Source organism: Danio rerio, chromosome 2, assembly GCF_049306965.1.
Source record: "Danio rerio strain Tuebingen ecotype United States chromosome 2, GRCz12tu, whole genome shotgun sequence".
Lineage (NCBI taxonomy): Eukaryota > Metazoa > Chordata > Actinopteri > Cypriniformes > Danionidae > Danio > Danio rerio.
The window spans coordinates 11,264,790-11,285,073 of NC_133177.1; the positions used below are offsets into that span (position 1 = coordinate 11,264,790).

General features: G+C 38.0%; 2 protein-coding genes across 8 annotated transcripts in view; one reads left to right on the plus strand and one right to left on the minus strand.

Moving 5' to 3' along the window:
• The window catches only part of glmna (glomulin, FKBP associated protein a), a 36,989-nt gene extending 18,875 nt beyond the window's left edge, over window positions 1–18,114 (plus strand). For all 5 annotated transcript variants that reach the window (XM_073916241.1, XM_073916254.1, XM_021480037.3 and 2 more), the window contains 5 exon segments: window positions 1,681–1,790; window positions 1,881–1,944; window positions 6,613–6,748; window positions 8,875–8,951; window positions 17,384–18,114. In XM_073916241.1, the coding sequence (XP_073772342.1) occupies window positions 1,681–1,790; window positions 1,881–1,944; window positions 6,613–6,748; window positions 8,875–8,951; window positions 17,384–17,479 (483 nt within the window). In that variant the 3' untranslated portion in view covers window positions 17,480–18,114.
• LOC137487670 (uncharacterized) overlaps window positions 1–20,284 on the minus strand; it is a 579,101-nt gene that overhangs the window by 79,976 nt on the left and 478,841 nt on the right. The window lies entirely within an intron of this gene.

The window sequence follows — 20,284 nt, forward strand, 5'->3', positions numbered from 1 at the left end:
AAACGCATTAGGTTAAATAGAGGTTATGCTTAATTCATTTGGACCAAAGACAAACAAATATACTTTTTGATTATTCATGTAATTCTTTTCATAACAGATATACTTTTAACAATGTTAAACTTGTCATTTAAAAAAATTATAATCATAATGTTGAAAAAAGTTGAAAAAGGGTGTTTATACAACTAGAGCTTTCTTTTTTTGACACATTAAAATGTGGTTAAGAAATAACTACATTACATTTTTTTTCTAACTCCATTGGCCCAACCAGGCCATTGCAATAAAATTCTTAGGGTGCTTTCACACCTGTGAATCGATTCAGTTGTTCCGAAACAGAGATTACAAATGTTACTTTGTTGCTCTTTGCTCTTGGTGCGGTTTGCTTTCACACTGTAAAGTTTCTAATCGGACCAAAAGAGCTAAAACAAGTCACGTGCGAGTAAACTCTCCTCACATTGGTCAGAGTGTCAGGGTTTATTTGCAGAGTCCCGCTCAGCTGTCAGGAGAGGTGGTGTTTTGGTGGTGTTTGACAAGGTGCGCGTGACGTGTCTTAAGAGTGAGGAGACATGCGGTGGGGAGGGGTGAGAAGGGTGCGCGACGTAGCCTATTTGAGGACTGGGAGGGAGAAGCGAGATTACCGGGAGATTATCATTCGTTTGCGGGCATCCGGAGACTCGCGAAACTTCCCACCCTACTCATAATTCTCTCTTCATATAGCTGTATGCCTATTACATATCCATAAAACACTGTGATATAACTGGGCTCGGATCGGATCGCTTTCTCACTGCAATCGATCCGCTCTAGAGTTCGGTTCAATCGAGCCGAGACCACCTCATTCAAGCGATCTCGGAGCGATTGATTTGGCGCGGATCTGAGAGCGATTGGTGGTTTCACATATGCCAAACGAACCGCGCTAACTGGGCAAACGAGACAGGTTCCGAAATAAAAGTGTAGGTGTGAAAGCACCCTTAGTGTTTAGCCCTGTATAAGTCTAAAATTTCATTCATCATGGTCCTAAAAGGGTCTTAAAAATCCTTAAATTAGACTTGATGAAACCTGCAGAACCCCTGCAACAAATATGTCTAAAAATAAATTCATTCAATTATATAAATATTCATTCATTCATTTTCTTTTTGGCTTAGTCCCTTTATTACTCTGTGGTCGCCACAGCGGAATGAACCACCAACTTATCCAGCTTATGCTTTACACAGCGGATGCCCTTCCAGCTGCAACCCATCTCTAGGAACCATTCATACACACTCATTCACACTCATAAGCTACAGAAACCCATGCGAATGCAGGGAGAACATGCAAACTCCACATAGAAATGCTAACTGACCCTGCTGAGGCTCAAATCAGTGACCTTCTTGCTGTGAGGCTACAGCACTACCTACTGCGCCACTGCGTCGCCAAAAATAAATAATGCTTCTTACAATATTTATATTTTTTATCAACATCATCATATGAAGCAGTTAAATATATTAAATTACACATATAAAAACGTGAAAGCAATGTAAATAACCTTTATTTAATCAAATACAATTTGAATAAGTGCACATACATTTTTGAAACATTCATATTTTATGGGCTCAGATAATTAAAATATGGCCACATGAGTAAATAATGCCTTTTTATTTTGTTTGGGTAAACTATCCTCTAATCAGTCGTTTTTGCTGTTTTCAGCCTGGTAACAGTAATGATTGGTTTCTGGGAAAACATCTGCTGCCTCTGCTGCGGTTAGTGCTGTGTCTGCCTCAAGGACCTGAAACAGACCTGCTGCAAAACTTAGACAGGTAACCTCTGTTCAGCAAACTTGGGCATTACATCTGGCTGCTTCAGCTGCTGTCATTTGACTTGACTAAACTGCCGTCTGTATTAAATAGGATCATGGAATCATTGAATCTCCTGCGATACATGCTCATCCGGGATAAAGAGTGGGACAATGAGGTAAATTTTTTTAAACAGATTTTTTTTTATATATGCTTTACTTATATTTATAATTTATGTATGCTTGCTTTATGTATACTTGTACATAAGTTGTTGTATTTGAGTGTCACATAGGGATTTAAAAATATAGATATTCAAATAGATTTTGTTTTTAGTAAAATAATAAATAAATACATACAGTTAGGTCCATAAATATTTGGACATGGACACAATTCTAACATGTTTGGTTCTATACACCAAGACAATGGATTTAAAATGAAGCGAACAAAATGTACTTTAACTGCAGACTGTCAGCTTTAATTTGAGGGTGTTTACATCCAAATCTGGTGAACACTGTAGGTACTACAACAGTTTGCATATGTGCCTCCCACTTGTAAAGGGTCCAAAATTGGACAGAATAAAAATCAAACTTTCACTTTTTAACACTTGGTTGCAAATCCTTTTCCTTACATCAGCAGACTCTGGGTTTCATTCCTAGTGATGCTCTGCCAGGCCTTACTGCAACTGTCTTCAGTTCTTCCTTGTTCTTGGTGCATTTTCCCTTCAGTTTTGTCTTTAGCAAGTGAAATGCAAACTCAATCAGATTCAGGTCAGGTGATTGACTTGACCAAATTTCAGTATGCTTTGGGTCATTCTCCATCTGCACTGTGAAGCACCTTCCAATGAGTTCTGAAGCATTTGGCTTAATAGGAGCAAAAGATATTGCCTGAATCTCTTCAGAATTCATCCTGCTGCTTTTGTCAGCAGTCACATCTTCAATAAATACAAGAGAACCAGTTCCATTGACAGCCATGCATGCTCACGACATGTCATTACTACCGCCAAACCTCACTGCTTGGGATCATGAGCTGTTCCTTTCCTTCATACTCTTCTCTTCCCATCTGGTGTAAGTTGATCTTGTTCTCATCTGTCCATAAGATGTTGTTCCAGCAATGTGAAGGCATTCTCACCTTCCTGTTTTTGAGGCTCACCAATGGTTTACATCTTGCGGTTACCCCTCTGTATTCACTCTATTGTGATCTTCTCTTGACTGTTGACTTTGATGTACACTTACCTCCTGGAGAGTATTGATTTCTTTGGTCATCTACCACAGTTGTTTTCCGTGGTCTTCTGAGTCTTTTGGTGTTGCTGAGCTCTCTGGTGTGTTCTTCCTGTTTAAGAATGTTCCAAACAGTTGTTTTGGCCGCGCCTAATGTTTTTTACTGTCTCTCTGATAGGTTTGTTTCGTTTTTTCAGTCTAATGATGGATTGCTTGACTGATAGTGACAGCTCTTTAAAATCTCATCTTGAGTGTTGACAGTAACAGATTCCAAATGCAAAAAGCACACTTGAAATTAACTCTGGGCCTTTTATCTGCTGATTGTAATTGGGATAATGAGGGAATAACACACACCTGTTCATGGGACAGCTTATAAGACAGTTGTCTAATTACTTTTGGACCCTTAACAAGTGAGAGGCACATATGCAAGCTGTTGTAATTCCTACATCTTTCACCTTATTTGGATGTAAACACCCTTAAATTAAAGCTGATAGTCTGCAGTTAAAGCACATCTTGTTTTATTTCAAATCCATTGTGTTGGTGTATAGAGCCAAAAATGTTGGAATTGTTTGATCTCCAAATATTTATGGACCAGACCGTAGATTATGCTATTATAGATTATATCTGAAAATATAAAATGTATATTTAAAAATAACTTGATAGGATATGAAATGTTACATTTTAACACAGAGTTATTGTTTTAATTTAATGGAGATATTATTATTATTATTATTATACTATATAAAAACTATAATTGTTTATTCATTGATTTTATTTAGCTTTCATGTAATTTAATTTGAGCATGCTTTGTGTATTTGCCATTTTACTTTTGTTTTTTTTCTTTGCTGCTTTTAATAATTTAATTTTACTTTAGTTATTTAATTCATAAGTTCAAAGGTGCAGTAGGTGATCTGCCAAAATGCTAACCGCTTAGCATATTATCTTTGGATAGCAGGGAGGAACTGTGATTCAAAGCCACACCCCCCCCCCATGAATTTGTGAACGCACACTGCATCACAACAGCAGACAACCCACTAGTTCATGTCATTCGCCAGTTAGTTAGTGTTTGGCCGGCGGCGTGCAGGAATTACATGTATTACTAAGCCACACTTACATGCTATTTCAGAGAGAATATTCAGAGTAGCTTGGTTAACAGTATAGGAAGGCTGTCATTGTTCAAAAATGAACCAATGTGAATATAAAAGCAACTTCAGCTCAATAAAGCAGGTTAGGCGGAATAGCGCTATTTACTGATGTTTTGTTGTTAAACTAAATATAAATCGACATCACTGCTGTCTAAGGTCCCTTATAAAACTGAAAATAGTCACATCAATCTTTTGCCGGGAGATTTCAGTGGCTGAACAACACGTCTGTGCATATAAGCCAATCATAACACAAGACAATCTAAAATAAGCTTAGCCTGACTAAAATAGTTTTAAAACAGAACATTACCTGTCTAACAGTAATACTTTAGCTATGGTGTCGTCCTTCCTCCAGTGTGCAAAAGTAACTTCAATATTGATCAGGATTTTCAAAAGTTTCAATTCAGCATGTGATTTCACATTGTCTGTGATTGTGTCGTGAACGCATGGCGCTCATGCAGGCGGGCACGTGTGAATGGCGGATCTGCCTGAACAGAGGCACAGAAGTCCGAATCTACATTTGCTGACAGACAGTTTGAGCTACTTATCGGAATTATAGGAGATGTCGGCCTGACATTATTTAATTGGATGAACATTTTTTAGTTTTATGCCTCACCCAGAATTTGAAAATACATAAAAATACATTTAAATCAGTGGATCTCAAACTTTTTTCATCAAGTACCACCATAATAAGCAGTACTGAAATACAGTAGCGTAGTAGGCCTGATGAAGCAGCTAAAGCACTGCACAGTTCAAAAACGATGCAGATTAATTGCTATTATTAAAAATATTTATATTTGTCAGCCACTTTAACATTATAAATAGTTTGTACATTAGCACTGTGCTGTGCTTATACAGTTGAAGTCAAAATTATTAGCCCCCCTTTGAATTTTTGTTGCTTTTTTAAATATTTTCCATATTATATTTAACAGAGCAAGGACATTTTCACAGCATGTCTGATAATGTTTTTTCTTCTGGAGAAAGTCTTATTTGTTTAATTTCGGCTAAAATAAAAGCAGTTATTAATTTTTTAAACACCATTTTAAGGACAAAATTATTAGCCCCTATAAGATACCTTTTTTTCAATAGTCTACAAAACAAACCATCATTATACAATAACTTGCCTTATTATCATAACCTGCCTAGTGTAGCGAGGCAGAGGGAAAACACAAACACAGTTGAGTAAGGTTACAAACAATGCCCCGGAGGTTGCTTTATTTACAAGTGAAATAGTGCGTGAATGAGTGCTCTTCTTAGGGTGCGTGCTCAAGTGCTCCGGGGAGATGGTGAAGGCTGGTGAGAGTTCTGGTGTTGGATCGGTCACGAGCTGGATTCGGCTGTGGGAGAGACAGAGAGAGACAAGCGGTAGCGCAGGGAGTCATGTGGAAATGAAGCTTGCTCTCCTCCTGTGTGGGGCTGGCTCTTATCTCTCCCTGGCTGATGAGGTCCAGCTGTGAGCGATCCGGTGCTGATGAGTTTCCAGCTGGGGTGAATTTGTGACCAGGGCAACGTGGCATCAGCAGACTCGCTACACTAGTAAACCTAATTAACCTAGTTAAGCCTTTAAATGTTACTTTAAGCTGCATAGAAGTGTCTTAAAAAATATCTAGTAAAAGATTATTTACTGTCATCATGGCAAAGATTAAATAAATCAGTTATTAGAGATGATTTATTAAAACTATTATGTTTAGAAATGTGTTGAAGAAATCTACACTCTATTGAACAGAATTTGGGGAAAAAATAAACAGAGGAGCTAATAATTCAGGGGGGCTAAAAATTCTGACTTCAACTGTGTGTAAAAAAAAAAAAAAAAAATAGAAATAGAAGAATAGTCAGTGTTTAAATTAAAATGTGCTTTTAAAAGTAAAAAAAAAAAAAAAGGTTACTGTTCTTAAAAAAAAAAAATCCTGTACTTAAATGTGAAATATTAACATAAAGTAGCCAATTTATCAACACCTGGAAATGTTGCCTGGACCTCAGAAATATAGGCTATATGCCATCATATTAATATATAAATAATTTTTGATAAATTTTGAAATATATATAGCATGTACATATAACATATTTGATTCCTCCGCGTACCACCAGAAGGAGGCCAGTGTACCACTAGTGGTACACGCACAGTTTGAGAACCACTGATTTAGATCATTCACTTTAATCATTACTATTAAACTGTGAAGAGACCAGCACAACAAAAAATGTTTCTGAAGACAATCACCTACTGCACCTGTAAGTGAATGAAAATGATCTTTTGAAATGTTGTAAATGTAAGTTTTTTTTTTTTCCTAATATATTGTCAATTTGTTTACATTTCACTTTTTTCAGTTGTTGGTATGCATTATTGATTTAAAATGTTTACAACTATTTTCTGTAAATAAAAAGGATTAAAATCAAGCTGCTTTGCCTTTATGGCAGTGACACGAATATCTTCAACTGTTATACATAGCAATCTCACACATCAGATTGTATGCATTCTCATCTGTTTAGACAGGAATCTGGACGGAGCTTTATAAGATAGAGGACAACTACCTGAAGCCCATGCGGACTGGTCTGAACATGTCCAAAGCACATTATGAAGCAGAACTGAGGAGCACAAAAGAGAACAGGAAGATAGGTTTGAAAGGTACACCACACTTTAATTCCTCATCCAAACCACTAAGGGCGTACTCACACTATGTACAGTTGCCTTGAACCGGGCCAAAGCATGCTTGTCCCTCTCCCGTCTCCCCCGACTGCCCGCACTCGTATTACATTTGGGCCTGGGCAAGATTACATCATCGACGCTGCGCTGTTCGGTAAGCGCTTTCACTCAGCACAGTGGACATTTCTTTTATATCATTTTAGTCGTTTAATATGCGGTGACACAGTCAGATATTTTGCCAAACAGATCAGCCACTTTTGACCTCCGTGCTTCAGGAATTTGGAGTTTGCTGAGGGCGCAGTTGGTGCAGTGAGGGGTTTGTGTCTTAAAGGGTCACGAAACACCAAAACACATTTTTTGAGCTGTTGACAGTCGTATATGTGTCCCACACTGCTAAAAACACTATTAGGACACCTATATTTCACTAAAAAGTGTAAATTGGTTGTTTTTGCGTTATTTCAAGCAAATTCGTACTTCCTGTTTGAAACAAATTTTTGAAGCTGCGTCACGGCCATGACATAATAGCGTGTATTCCAGCGTGCAGACTGGACGTCTGTGCCAGAGTGTGTCTTATTACGTCTTACAGTGTGATGCATTAATGCATGAGTAAGACTTGGTTCAAACCAATCAGCGCGCTCTATTCTGCAACTTCATTAATATTTATTAGTGTCACTGTTTACACCAGAGACGCCACGTTGTGTTGGCAAAACAAGCGTGGAGTGTTGCTTTTATAGTTTGCTGCCATTAAGTTTCGTTTTCATTTTCTCTCTGTGAGAGCTCAGACTCACGTGTGGATTAACAGTGTACGCGACGCTCGACAACAATAACTTACGTGTCCAAGGAGGATTATTGTTTACCTGAGAGCTGTTCTCATCTGCAAACGCTGAAATCCGGATTAGCTTGTAGTCTTCTCTTCATAAAGACGCGGCTCTAGTTGCTGGTGATTGTCCTGTCTCTACAGATTTGGTAAGTGAGCGACCAGTGCTCTTTGTTTATTCAGTTTGTTCGTATCGAATTAAGTAAACTATTGCACTGAGCGCAAACTTGTTAGCACCGCATTTTGTGACCGGAATAACACACGCGGCTTTCTGACGCTACCTGCCGAGTGCATCTAAGATTCCGGGAATTGCGGAGCTTTTTTTTCTCTCATTCGCCGTGCGGTATCAAACATTGCATGAAAAATACACGCTTAGAGCAGATCCTCGAATCAAATATTGCGTTTGTCGCGAGAGGCATGAATGAATTCCCTGAATGAAAGAGCCAAACTGCAGTTAAAGTCCAACATTTAATAATCTGGCAAATAATTCAACTACAGATGTCCATGTAGGTTAAACACAATGACTGTAAAAAATACACCATCACTTTCTCGTGTGAGTATTTTGACTGAAACTCGCGCGTGCCCAAATAGACACTCCCACACCATCCCACTTTAGTTCCTCCGACACTCCCCCCTAAACAGAGCTGGACACGCCCGCTTTTCTGACTTTTTCCGAAGTAGAGGTGTGAAAACACCCTGCTGAAACGAGGGGGTTTCATGGCCCTTTAAATAAAGTACGACAGTTTGTGTTCATTGAACAGTACGATTGATTACTAAATCCATATAGAACATGCCCTTAAAAGTCACGTCTTGCTTTCAGTTTCGGGCTAAGGTGCATTTTGCACTCACACCCAAAGCCCAAGTGAACCACACTCTGGCACACCTCTTCCAACTGGGTCAGGGCCGGCCAAGTGAACCGTGCCTGAGCCCGATTCAGCGCACTCACACTTCTCAAACGATCCAGGAAACGGGCCTGGGCACGGTACGGATAGTATAGTGTGAGTACGCCCTAAGTTGTAGTATTAGCATATACAAGTCATCAGTGTGATTTGACAAGTGTACTAAAGTCCTACTGAAGTATAAACATACTTTTAATTAGTATATTTATAGTGTAAAACCATCAAACTTTTATTTAACACAAAAAAAAACAATGTACTAAAAATGTATTTGCGGGTATTTAAGTGATTTTTAATTTCATTTAATTATATATTTTTTTCACCTGGATATACAAGCCGTCAGTGTGATTTGAATGTTCTGAAATCAGCCGCTAATCCTCATTTGTGTTCAACAGAGGCGAAAGCATCAGTCTGCTCAGTGACTGTTGGAAATGAGAAACTGCCCAACATGACACCAGAAACGCAGATTCAGGTACATTATCTTGTGTATCACTTCATGCGTGTTCCGATTCACTGGAAACAGTTAACCCTCAAACTCTATTTCCTGTTCACTAATCGTGTATTTGAGGTCTTACGACCCCAACAACTTAAAGTGTAATTGTGAAAAAACATGCAGTGTTGGGGAAAGTTACTTTTGAAAGTAATGCATTACAATATTGAGTTTCAATAGGTTAAAGTTATTTTGGACAGGCTGTTAAAATAATCGAAATCCACTATTTCTCTTACTCTTATGCTATTAAGTAGCCATGTGCACCCACTGAAAAAGGGTGCTCTCTCTCTCTCTCTCTCTCTCTCTAAAGTTGCTTTATGGCATGACATTTACAGTATCGTCAAAGCATTTTAGATATGTATAAAGTATGTAATATATTAACATCAATAAATTAATAAAATATACAGCAAATGAGAAATAAATAACAGAAAAAGGAATAAAATAGACATTATTGCTAAAAAATAAAATTATAATAATTAATAGAAAAAAGTGTACATTATTTAAATAAAGCAGATTAGTTGATTAGCCATTTGTAATGGTGTACAGATATTTTGCAGCCATTACGGGTGTCATTTTGTTCTCTCCGAGTATAAAGTTTATCGGAGTCATTTTTGCTAAATGATTAATCATTTAATGTTTCTCTCGCGGTTGTGCGCGCACAGTCAGCTGCGAAATGGTAATGCAAAAACGCATACAAATAACGGCAACTTTAGAAAGCAAAAGTAAAACCTGAATCCTGGACATTTTAGGAGATTCAGAAACCATGGTCAGATGCATTTTGGCGGAAAAGGAGCGTCTCTGTGGGTCTGCAGAGCACGTTAGTTCCTTTGTGAGTGACAGATCGCGCACACACAGAACCAGCAGTAGGAAACATGCAGAGCAAGAGAAGATTTTCCACTGGTTAATCAATCGCGAATGTTTAGTTTTCTTGGACGGATACAAAAAAAGTGTAAAAGTATGATAATAACAGTATTATTCATTTGTCACTACCAAATATACCTGGGCAGCCCTGTGTGGGAAGCACTGGTGTGATGACAGGGTATAGATGTGGTCTTTCTCTCTGAGATGGCTGTCAAACTGACGCTGATTCAGGCTTCTGGATCGCATGACATCTAGTGGACACAATTGGAACAGCAGTATATTTTATTGAAAAATTGCAGCTCACAGAATCATCTCGCGGGCCGCATTAAATTAGTTTGCGAGCCTGATCCAGCCCGCGGGCTGTACATTTGACACCCCTGCAATAAAGCCTAAAGCTGCCTGTCCACTGCACACAACATTTGGACATGGCTATAAGAATTCGCCCTCTAGTGGCTGTCACACTGAATTTATTAGTTTTGTTGTGCACGATGGGAGAGAAGCTGATTCTCACAGTGTCCGAAATAAAGGAATGCAAAAGCAAGAGCCTTTATTCTCTGTGCATTCACCATAGTTGAATGAATGAGTACTAGAAACTCATAGACCACTAAACATTTTGGAGTTAATGTGGAGACAACATTAAATAAATAATATTTTTTATGACTCATTTATGATCAGAAATGTTTTTTAATATTGACTTTTCTGATTAAGAAAATAATGGAGAAACTCATTATAGTATAGTATTTCTCATCTCGGGCGTGCATACTTGCTTGGATAACACTGGAATATATCACATCCGGTCGGCCGGTCGCATACGGTTTAATCGTAGGAGTTCAAATATTTCAACAGTTCCGCAGCTCAAATTGCTTCTGAATTTTCCACATAGGGACATGATCGGAACCCCATGCAGCTCCCGGACCACTCTCCATTGGAAGTGAATGACTTCCGGTCTGTCGCTTGTCGTGTGCAGTGGAAAGGCAGCTTAAAGATTCACGAAATCCTCGAGTACTATTTTTGAGATTTTAACAGATTTGTGTGTGTTGAGCATCAGTTAGGACAATGTTAGCACCTGTTAGCTTTAATTGTGGGGAAAACTGGGTAATTTTGAGCTTTTGTCAGCTAATTTCAGCTTCCGGGTTTAAAATGATTTTTGGGGCGGGATCAAAATCGGCGACGTAGCGCAGAACTGCAAGTGCAAAGATGATGCGTTAATTTCTCATTAATATTCATAGCGGAGTTTTCTTATCCTATGAGAACAGCCGGATTCTAAATATACCTGAGAGCACTGGCTTGAGACCTGCCAGTGCCAAGCTCAGCTCAGCTGTGAAATCCTTTGTTGATGACTAGGTGAGACGCGTCCGCGGACCCTCGGCACGCAGTATTAAGTCGTTCATGATGGGTCGTATGTGTTTGTTTCCATGATCCACGGGGTTTGTTGCATGTTTTTCCCCGCGATCCTGTCAGGGCCAGTACAGCAAAGTTGTGTGTGCAGCAAGCATTTTTGTCAGGAGAGCAGTACGAGAATTGAAGAATGGTGGGCGTTGACTTTTATCTGGAGTTCGTTCACATTTACACACATAGCCGTGCTGCTGTGTTTGCCTAAATCCTCCTGATTTCCAGCGGGGCTAATGGTTAAGATAGACAGGGCAAGAGACCTGCTGCACTGAGTCTGCATTCAGACCCGAGGATTGAGGGAGAAGTCTGCATTTAGTGTTTATATGAACACAATTATCTTTACAATGATATAAATTGTGGTTATGTGTATATAAAATTACAAATGTAGCAGGGCATTAAATTACTGTTTATTTCTTTGCATTTTAACTTTGTAAACTATAAAATCATGGGTCTCCATATGGTCTTTGTCTCATTTTGTGAACCGACTGACAGTTGCTCACTCCACTCCTTCTCCCCTGCTCTGCTGGCCACGCCCACTCCTGCCCTTTGCTAAAAACATTAAAAATGTTTAATAACTTAATGAACAGTAAGACGATAAAAAACATCCCAAAACCAAAATAATCTTTGAGATTTATACTTTAAATAAACTGCTTCACATATCCTTAACAAATCGTCAACTTAGAATTATAAAGTTCTCTTTGTCAAAATTGAGTTATTGACATATTCTTAAATGAGTTGTCATATTTCTTAATGACAACTTATTTACATTATGGGATGTTTTTTATAAGTTGTTTACATTTTAAGACTTAAAAAAATGTTACACACATTCTGTTTGCTATATTAAATGCAAAAACTTTGAAGCTTGATATCTTAACATCATTCAGAATGCAGATAGAACCTTATAATTCCAAGGTGATAAAATGTGTAAATAGTTTCCCAAAAGAAAAAAAATCTTTCTCTATTACAAAAACATAGTCGCTCCTACAGTAACATTAGACAGTGGCTGCATCTCCTCAACAATAAAAGCAATAACCTTTTATTTATTTTTTTAGTGGAATAATCGTTTTACCTGGAGAATGTGAACTGATGTCAATCATTTGTTGTTTAGATAGAGGTGCGGTAGGGTGCTAGAGTAGAGCTTTACATCCAGTTGTGTTTTTTTTTTTTGACGTGTTTTTTTTTGTCAAGAGTTTTACTTGCACATGATTTACACTTAACAACAATCCACTTCTTTTCTTCGATCCATTGCAAAAATGTAAGTCTCCGGCCAGCTATTGTTTCTGTTTCTGACTGTCTGTAGTGATGACGGGCGATTCGTGAATGAATAGTTTGTTTTAACCGCATCATCTAAGTGGTTCCCAACCTTTTTTTTTTTTTTTTTTTGCCTGAGACCCCCTTTTCCCCCAGAAATTATTCCCCCCCTCAACATTACTGCTCAAATAAGTTTGTAGTGAGGATGACAAAAAAATTGTTTTCAAACAATCGCTATGTTTATTGCTATATCTATATATGTTAATGCACAAATAATAGCCTAATGTAAAATATATAAGCAAAATAAGCAAAGCATCAGTGGGCCATTTAAAACTGAAAAACGTTAGCCTTTTGGCCTTTAAAGTGGCCTTAAATTAGTTGCCAATTTTGTAAATGTTTTTTGTCAGTAGCTGTGGCGTCCCTCATTTCATTTGGGAGTGCCAATTCTTTTGCTCAAAAAATGCTCTGGGCTTGTCGCAGTATTGGGGATGAGTCAGAACTTTGGCACAGATAACACACTGTGGCTGAGTCAGGGACTCTTTGCTTCAGGAAAATGGAATAAAACCATAGTTCAGGTCACTATCTTGGTATTTTCTGCATCTTGTGTTTCCATTATTGCTAGTAATGTTTAGAGCAGGAGTAGGCAAACTCGGTCCTGGAGGGCCGGTGTCCTGCACAGTTTAGTTCCATTTCTAATCAAACACACCTGCTTATAGATTTCTAGAGCTCTTGAAGACACTGATTAGCATGTTAAGGTGTGTTTGATTAGTGTTGGAGCTAAACTGTGCAGGACATCAGCCCTCCAGGACTGAGTTTGCCCACCCATGGTTTAGAGCAGCTCAATCCTCAATCCTGTTCCTGGAAATCTACCTTCCTGCAGATTTTAGTTGTTACCCATATCATACACACCTGCCTGTAATTATCAAGTGGTGTTCAGGTCCTAATTAATTGGCTCAGGTGTGTTTGATATGGGAAGCAACTGAAATCTGCAGGAAGGTAGATCTCCAGGAACAGGATTGAGCACCCCTGGTTTAGAGCTTCCTCACCTGGGTCGAGTATGCTTGGGTCAATAGTAGGGCTGGGTGATTTAGCAAAAAAAAAAAAAAAAATCTAGATTTTTGACCGATTCACGATTCCGATTTTTTTTTTATTGTGTTACTAGTCTTCTCAAAACATTACAACAACATGACTGAAGTAACATTCTCTTTAAAAGTAACTTGAAAAACCATCTGGTTAAGGAACATTGTATTTTTAATGGTCATGTCATACAAAAATCGGTCAAGGTGTAAAAAAATGTAAAACAATTTCATGAGTCAAATAGCGTTGCAGAAGATTTGAATAAGAAATATTTGCGTAAATATTGCACTTGCAGGAATACAGATGTATTTTTTGCAAGTTTTGCTGAGCCTAGGAAAGATTGGCTGTCAGCTCGGCTTTGACTTTGTCTTCTGATTAAATGACAAGTTGTAAAGCTGCTGCCTTTTTTTAAAAAAGATACAGTGGAAGAAAAGTACTGAACATGAAAACTGTAAACTGTAAAGCCTAATTTAACCCAATGTGTGAAGTTGTGGACGTATAGCAGGAGCAAATACAAGTACCAGATATGTGTCTAATATAAAATAATATATTTAATCTATTTTTCTTTTTTCCCCCTTTTAAATACCAATTATTTGATGCGCTTTGCTCCACTCTCTGTATTATGCTGCCTGATCTGTCAGGTTTTCAACTAGGTCCGCTAACTGACGTCATGGGGGCGGGTACTTTCATTTTCACTGCTACAGTCCCTCACCTCTACCTAAGTACTTAGAATGACCAAGAGGCGACACTCTAGTGTAATTTGGGAAACAGCCACTAGAGAGCGCAACGGCCATTTTGGAATGAAAACTCCAATAGAACAACAGCATATTAAAAGTCTGTTAAATAAACTATTAAAAGTGCTGATGATTGTGATAGTTAGTATTGTATTGTCGTCTTTCAGGTTGTATCTCAGCTTTAATGCACTTTTTAAATAAATAAATAAAAAACAAAGCAGCTGCTTGCCATCGCGACAGTAATGAGATCCAATGGACGGCTGATCACTTTCACTCCAAAATGGCGGAATCTGGGGCTGTTGCTGGGCGCTGCTGTTGCAATGGAACGTTCTATTCAGTGTCGCCTCTTGGTCATTCTAAGCACTTTGCCTCTACTCATGTTCAAACCAAAAGATTGGCGCGGTTTTTCACATGGCAGGCTTTTACGTCCTTCATACACGTTGAGATCGAGTTTATCGACTTGATGAGGGAATGTCTTGACAATCCATACGGACGTGCAACAAGTAAAATCCTACATGACTTCATGGTTTAACAGGCAGTCAAGCAGGTCGTACACCAGAAGCGCCGTGACACGGGTGTGGCGCCGGGTGGTGCCGGTGTGTGTATAGAAACCTGTTTAAAATTCTAAAATCCATGGCATGATGCTGTGCAGTGCGTCACCGAGAGGTGTGCTTCCTGCTTCATACAGAGAGTGAACCAAAGCGCATTGGTGCCATTATAATGTATTAAATATATATTTTTTTAAAATCGCGATTTCTCGATTTGATTCAAAAATTAATCGTCTTAAAACGTAAATTCGAATTAATCGAAAAAAATCGGAAAAATCGTCCAGCCCTAGTCAATAGTATAAGCTACTGAAGGCGAGTCTTTTTTTTTTAGTGATGGACGAATTACAAATTTTTCCATTTTTTTGGTCAGTCAGGATAAAATGAACTAAGGCAACATGATCGTTCTCCTAATTGTCCACTGCTAAAAATGTTTAAAATATGATACAACCCCCCAAAGAGCTCCCTGAGGTCCTTTTGTGGGCCGGAACCGCCCTGTTGGGAGCCGCTGTTCTTAGGCCCAATCCCAATTCTACCGCTTAGCCCTTCCCCTTACCCCTACGCCTCATTTTGCGCATTCACGCCAAGGGGTAGGGGTGTCCCAATTCTCTTAAGCTTGAAGGTCAAGGGCTAATGGGAAGGGGTGAATAGCCCTTCGAACGAAGATTTTTCAGGACCACACTTGAAACCAAGGGGTAAGAAATTTTCCCAAAATGCACCAGCCGCAACGGCAGTATTGCTGAACCCGGAAGTAAAGAGATCCACAAATTTGTATTTTTTGTCATTATTACGCATTTTTACAACAAACAAACAAACATATGTTTGAATATATTCATAACTGTGTTCGTGTTTTACTGTCATGCTTTAAAAAAAACGCTTAATAAAAAACCGCTAAATTTCGCGATCTATAATCCATAATAACTCCTGTATAGCAGTTCCACAACATTCTGACACTCAATGACACTTGAATACCCTGTCAGAAAAGTCTAGTGACTGGGAATGAGCTTTTTACAGTGTCTGCTATAATGTTAGTGTTGTTTTCGTGTGTTTACATAGATGAATATGGCCACTGTGTAAATACACAGTACAGTTACGACCTTTTTGCCACATTATATCATTATAATAACATAATATAAGCCTTCAGTGATCTCCTGAAGATAAATACCAAAAAATAGCACAACTGGAATTACTACAGCAGTCGCCATCGTCTGATCTCATATAAAGCATGAAAGCGCAATGACATGTGATGACGTGTGCAGGTGCTGTCCCAATTCTTAGGGGTAAATTTTGAAGCCCTTCCCCTCAACGCTCGATTGTAAGGGCCAAGGGGAAGGGGAAGAGGTAAGGGTACAAAAATTGATTTGGGATTGGGCCTTAGTAAACTGTTCAAACCACTTCACCAAACCGAATTGAGTCATCATGAAATGGTTTGCGTCTTCAGTAAGTACTTAAGTACTTACTTTTTAACATACCGGATAACCCCCTCTGACTTGAAATAAACTAATATCCTGAGTTATTCAGTTACTAGAACGCTCTCTCATTGAGTGTGTGCTTCAACCTGACCAAGGTCATTTTTAATCCGCAATATATTTTGTAAAAGCCTTTTGTTAAGCAAAGTAAAAAGTAACTCAGGTTAATTTTTTTTAAAAAGGTAACTCAAATAATATTACTTATTATTAAAAGTAATATGTACTTGTTACTTTAAAAATATTACATAATGTGTGTTACTTATAATTTGTTACCCCCAACACTAAAAATATGTACTTGTTTTAGTAATTATATTGTATTGGATTTTTCAACGACAACCACAAAGAATGAACACACTAGGGGTGTTCGGTTTTTAGTTGTTTTTTTTTGGGGGGGGTCAACTCCAATTCTCGACTCCTAATTTTGGAGTCAGTGGAATTAAATCTGGAATAGACTCTATTTACATTCACTTAAAATAGGATTTAACATGCTGTATCATATCGCACTTTACACAATACTACAGGGTCAATTGCAAAACTGTGCAGTTCTCCTCTGGTTAGACAAAATCAGCAGTAAATTATCTCCAGCCAAAATAAAATAGTTATCAACCTAAACTTTTTACAGCATATTTTAATTGTCTAGTTTAGATAACTTAGAAAACTACATTGCAATCTTGGAGTCAGAAAGTTAAAACATTAACGAAATGTTTAATGGAAAGATGAGTCGCAGTTCATTAACTAAGAACAAAAAAAAAAACATCCCAATTTACCCCAAACAATGTAAAAAAAAAAAAATTATATATATATATATATATATATATATATATATATATATATATATATATATATATATATATATATATATGGAATAGTCTAAATATCTTCTTAATATAAATGTTTGATCCTTGAATACTGTACCGAGACAACAAAATAATCTGCGGTTGCTCACTTCTTTATATTTTGATGCTCCAACTGATCAATAAACAAATTAGCTAGCACAGCCCTCAATCAAGTTTGGCTTTTGGCTCTTTATAGGAAAAAGTTTGGCCACCCCTGATGTAAACGTACTGACTGTTTGACTTCTGCAGGTTCTGCAGTCAGCCCTCTTCACCTTCGACCTGATAGAGAGCGTTTTGGCAAGAATCGAGGAGATCATCGAGGCTAAAGACAGACCTCAGTCGTGAAGGAAGTGATGTAGGTGCTTGTATGACCCTCTCCAGGGTCTCTCAATTTCAAACTTCACCCATTTCTTTAAGGATCCCTCAGCTAATGGAAACGGATACGTTTGGTGATGCCACTTGCTGTAAGGTGGGACATGGATCATGGACTACAACCGATTCGCTTTGTTTTACCGTATCTGTGTCGATCTTAGCTGCAATCACTCTACAGTAGCTTATTATTGTAGTATGTAGTCAGTGACAAAACATGTTATTTGTAACTTCTTTTTAAGATTTTTGACCGCAAAACTAGAATCGTGCAAAATACTTTGTACACATCAAGTTACCAGTGTAGAAACCTTGTGTTGGGTCTCGCATATTAATGTATTTGATAGTACATGTGTTGTTGGATTATTATCATTCGCTAACAGGCTTGAAATCTTCAGCTTTGTGCGTAGGTAAGTCTTACACACGTGCACACACACACAAAAAGAAAACACTGTGAACTATGCAACAAAATTGCACAGAGCTGTTTGTGTCTGCATCTTTCTGTCTGTGAAATCACTGCTCTGCTGTGAGGGAAATGTTTCGGCAGTACTCTTCTCTGATTTTCCTACGTTAAATGATCCCTTTAGGCTTTGAATAAATGCTATTGTTTTCCAGATGCGGTATTTCTCTTCTTGCGTATAGGGTCTTGAGTGTATCATTCACATTTCTGATTTAAAAATCCATACTCAGGGTGTCCGCGGGGTCTTAAAGTATTAAAAATGGATAAACCATTTCAGAGAAATTTAAGGCCCTTACAACGTATTAAAAAATCTTAAATGCTATTTTAAATGGTCTTAAATGTTGTATAATTTTGGATTATACAATTTCTAATTATATGATCAATTTTGCCTGAACTTAATTAATTTTACAGTCAGTCTTAAAATTATCAGATAAAATGGCATGCTGTGTGCACTTAATTGTGCTCACAAGCCATTCAAGTGACCTCCATTTCCCAGGTAAGTGAAATTATATATACCTTCTCTATAAATGTATTTGTTTTATTTAAGATCATTTGTCATTTTCTTTAGAACTTAAATGCAGATAACAGATTGATTAGCTGTATAGAACAGTCATCTGAAGCATTGTCAAAGACAATTACAGCAGTGTTTTTAAAAGACAAAACACTTTATTAGTAAAGTATATGTAATGCAATGTAATGTGTATTTATATAGCGCATTTATTGTGTATGGCCATACACCCAAAGCGCTTTACAATCATGAGGGGGGTCTCTCCACACCACCCCCAGTGTGCAGCATCCACTTGGATAATGTGACGGCAGCCACAGGACAACGGCGCCAGTGTGCTCACCACACACCAGCTATTGGTGTGACAGTGATCGAGCCAATTCGGTGGAAGGTGATGATTGGGAGGCCATGATCGTAAGGGTCGATAGAGGGACTTTGGCCAGGACACCGGGGTTACACCCCTGCTCTTTCACGAGAAGTGCCATGGTATTTTTAATGACCACAGAGAGTCAGGACCTCGGTTTAACGTCTCATCCGAAAGACTGCGCCCACTGACAGTATAGTGTCCCCTTCACTTTTACTGGGGCATTTAGGACTCACACAGACCACAGATTGAGCGCCCCCTGCTGGCCTCTCTAACACCACTTCCAACAGCAACCTAGTGTTCCCTAGTGGTCTCCCATCCAGGTACTGACCAGGCAAAGCCCTGCTTAGCTTCAGTGAGTAACCGGTCTTGGGCTGCAGGGTGACATGGCTGTGGCTACAACCAGTATACAACCAAGCACATGTGGTCAGAACACAAACAAGTCGCAGGTAATGAAGCGTTTAGCAAAATGCTACCAGGCATCTGTAGCTCCACTGATGCTCGCTTCTTTGGCCTTTTTTATTTTTATTTTTATTATGCGAAAATGAGAATATACAATCACAGTATATTAAAAAAGAAATCAAAGAGACAAAAACAGCACATTTTGGAAAAAGAAACAACAACAGAGAAAAAAATAAAACAGAAAACAGAAACAAACAGGAGGGGTAAATACATTACACATTAAAGAAAAAGATTATACAATGTACAAATTTCAGTTGTTTTAAAAGCCTTTTTTGTAAAAGAGTTAGAAACTGTTTCAAAGTAATACTGCATTTCAGTAAACAAAATATTTAAAAATATATTAAATTTACATTTATGGATATAAAATTTTGTTAATAAAATAAGAAGATTACGAAAATATGTTTTCTTTTTATGTAAAGCCCCCGTTCCACAACCAACAAAACCAAACAAAACATTCTCCCACAGCAAGGAAAATTCCCCAGCTTCTTTGGCCTTTTTTGTTAACCTCCTGTCGGTGCAACCTACTTTGGGCATTTCTGCTCGAAATGGAAAAAAAAAAAAAAAAAAAATCTCGTCAACAACAGCATTCGAAAGATTATATTTAAGTTAAAAATGTTAGCAGATTTGTGCCACACAACACTGAATGACAACTCGAGGTATCGCGCACCAGATAAAAACTTTCTAGATGCAAATATAATTGTTATATAAATTTAGATTGAGCTACATGGCTGATTAGATATTTTTGTTAACAGACAGCTAAACAGGTGTACATTAACAAAGTGGTCAGTAATATAAAATCAGGATGACCTTATAAATATATTAAGATCAGGGCAAATTATAATTCAATACAATTATAATTTATGATTACACGCAGGGCTTGATATTAACTTTTTTGATCACCTGCCACAGTGGCTAGTAGTTTTCCAACGTTACTACCCACTCTGCAATTTCTCTAGCCACAATTTTGTTGTTGGGAAAATATTTCTTACATGC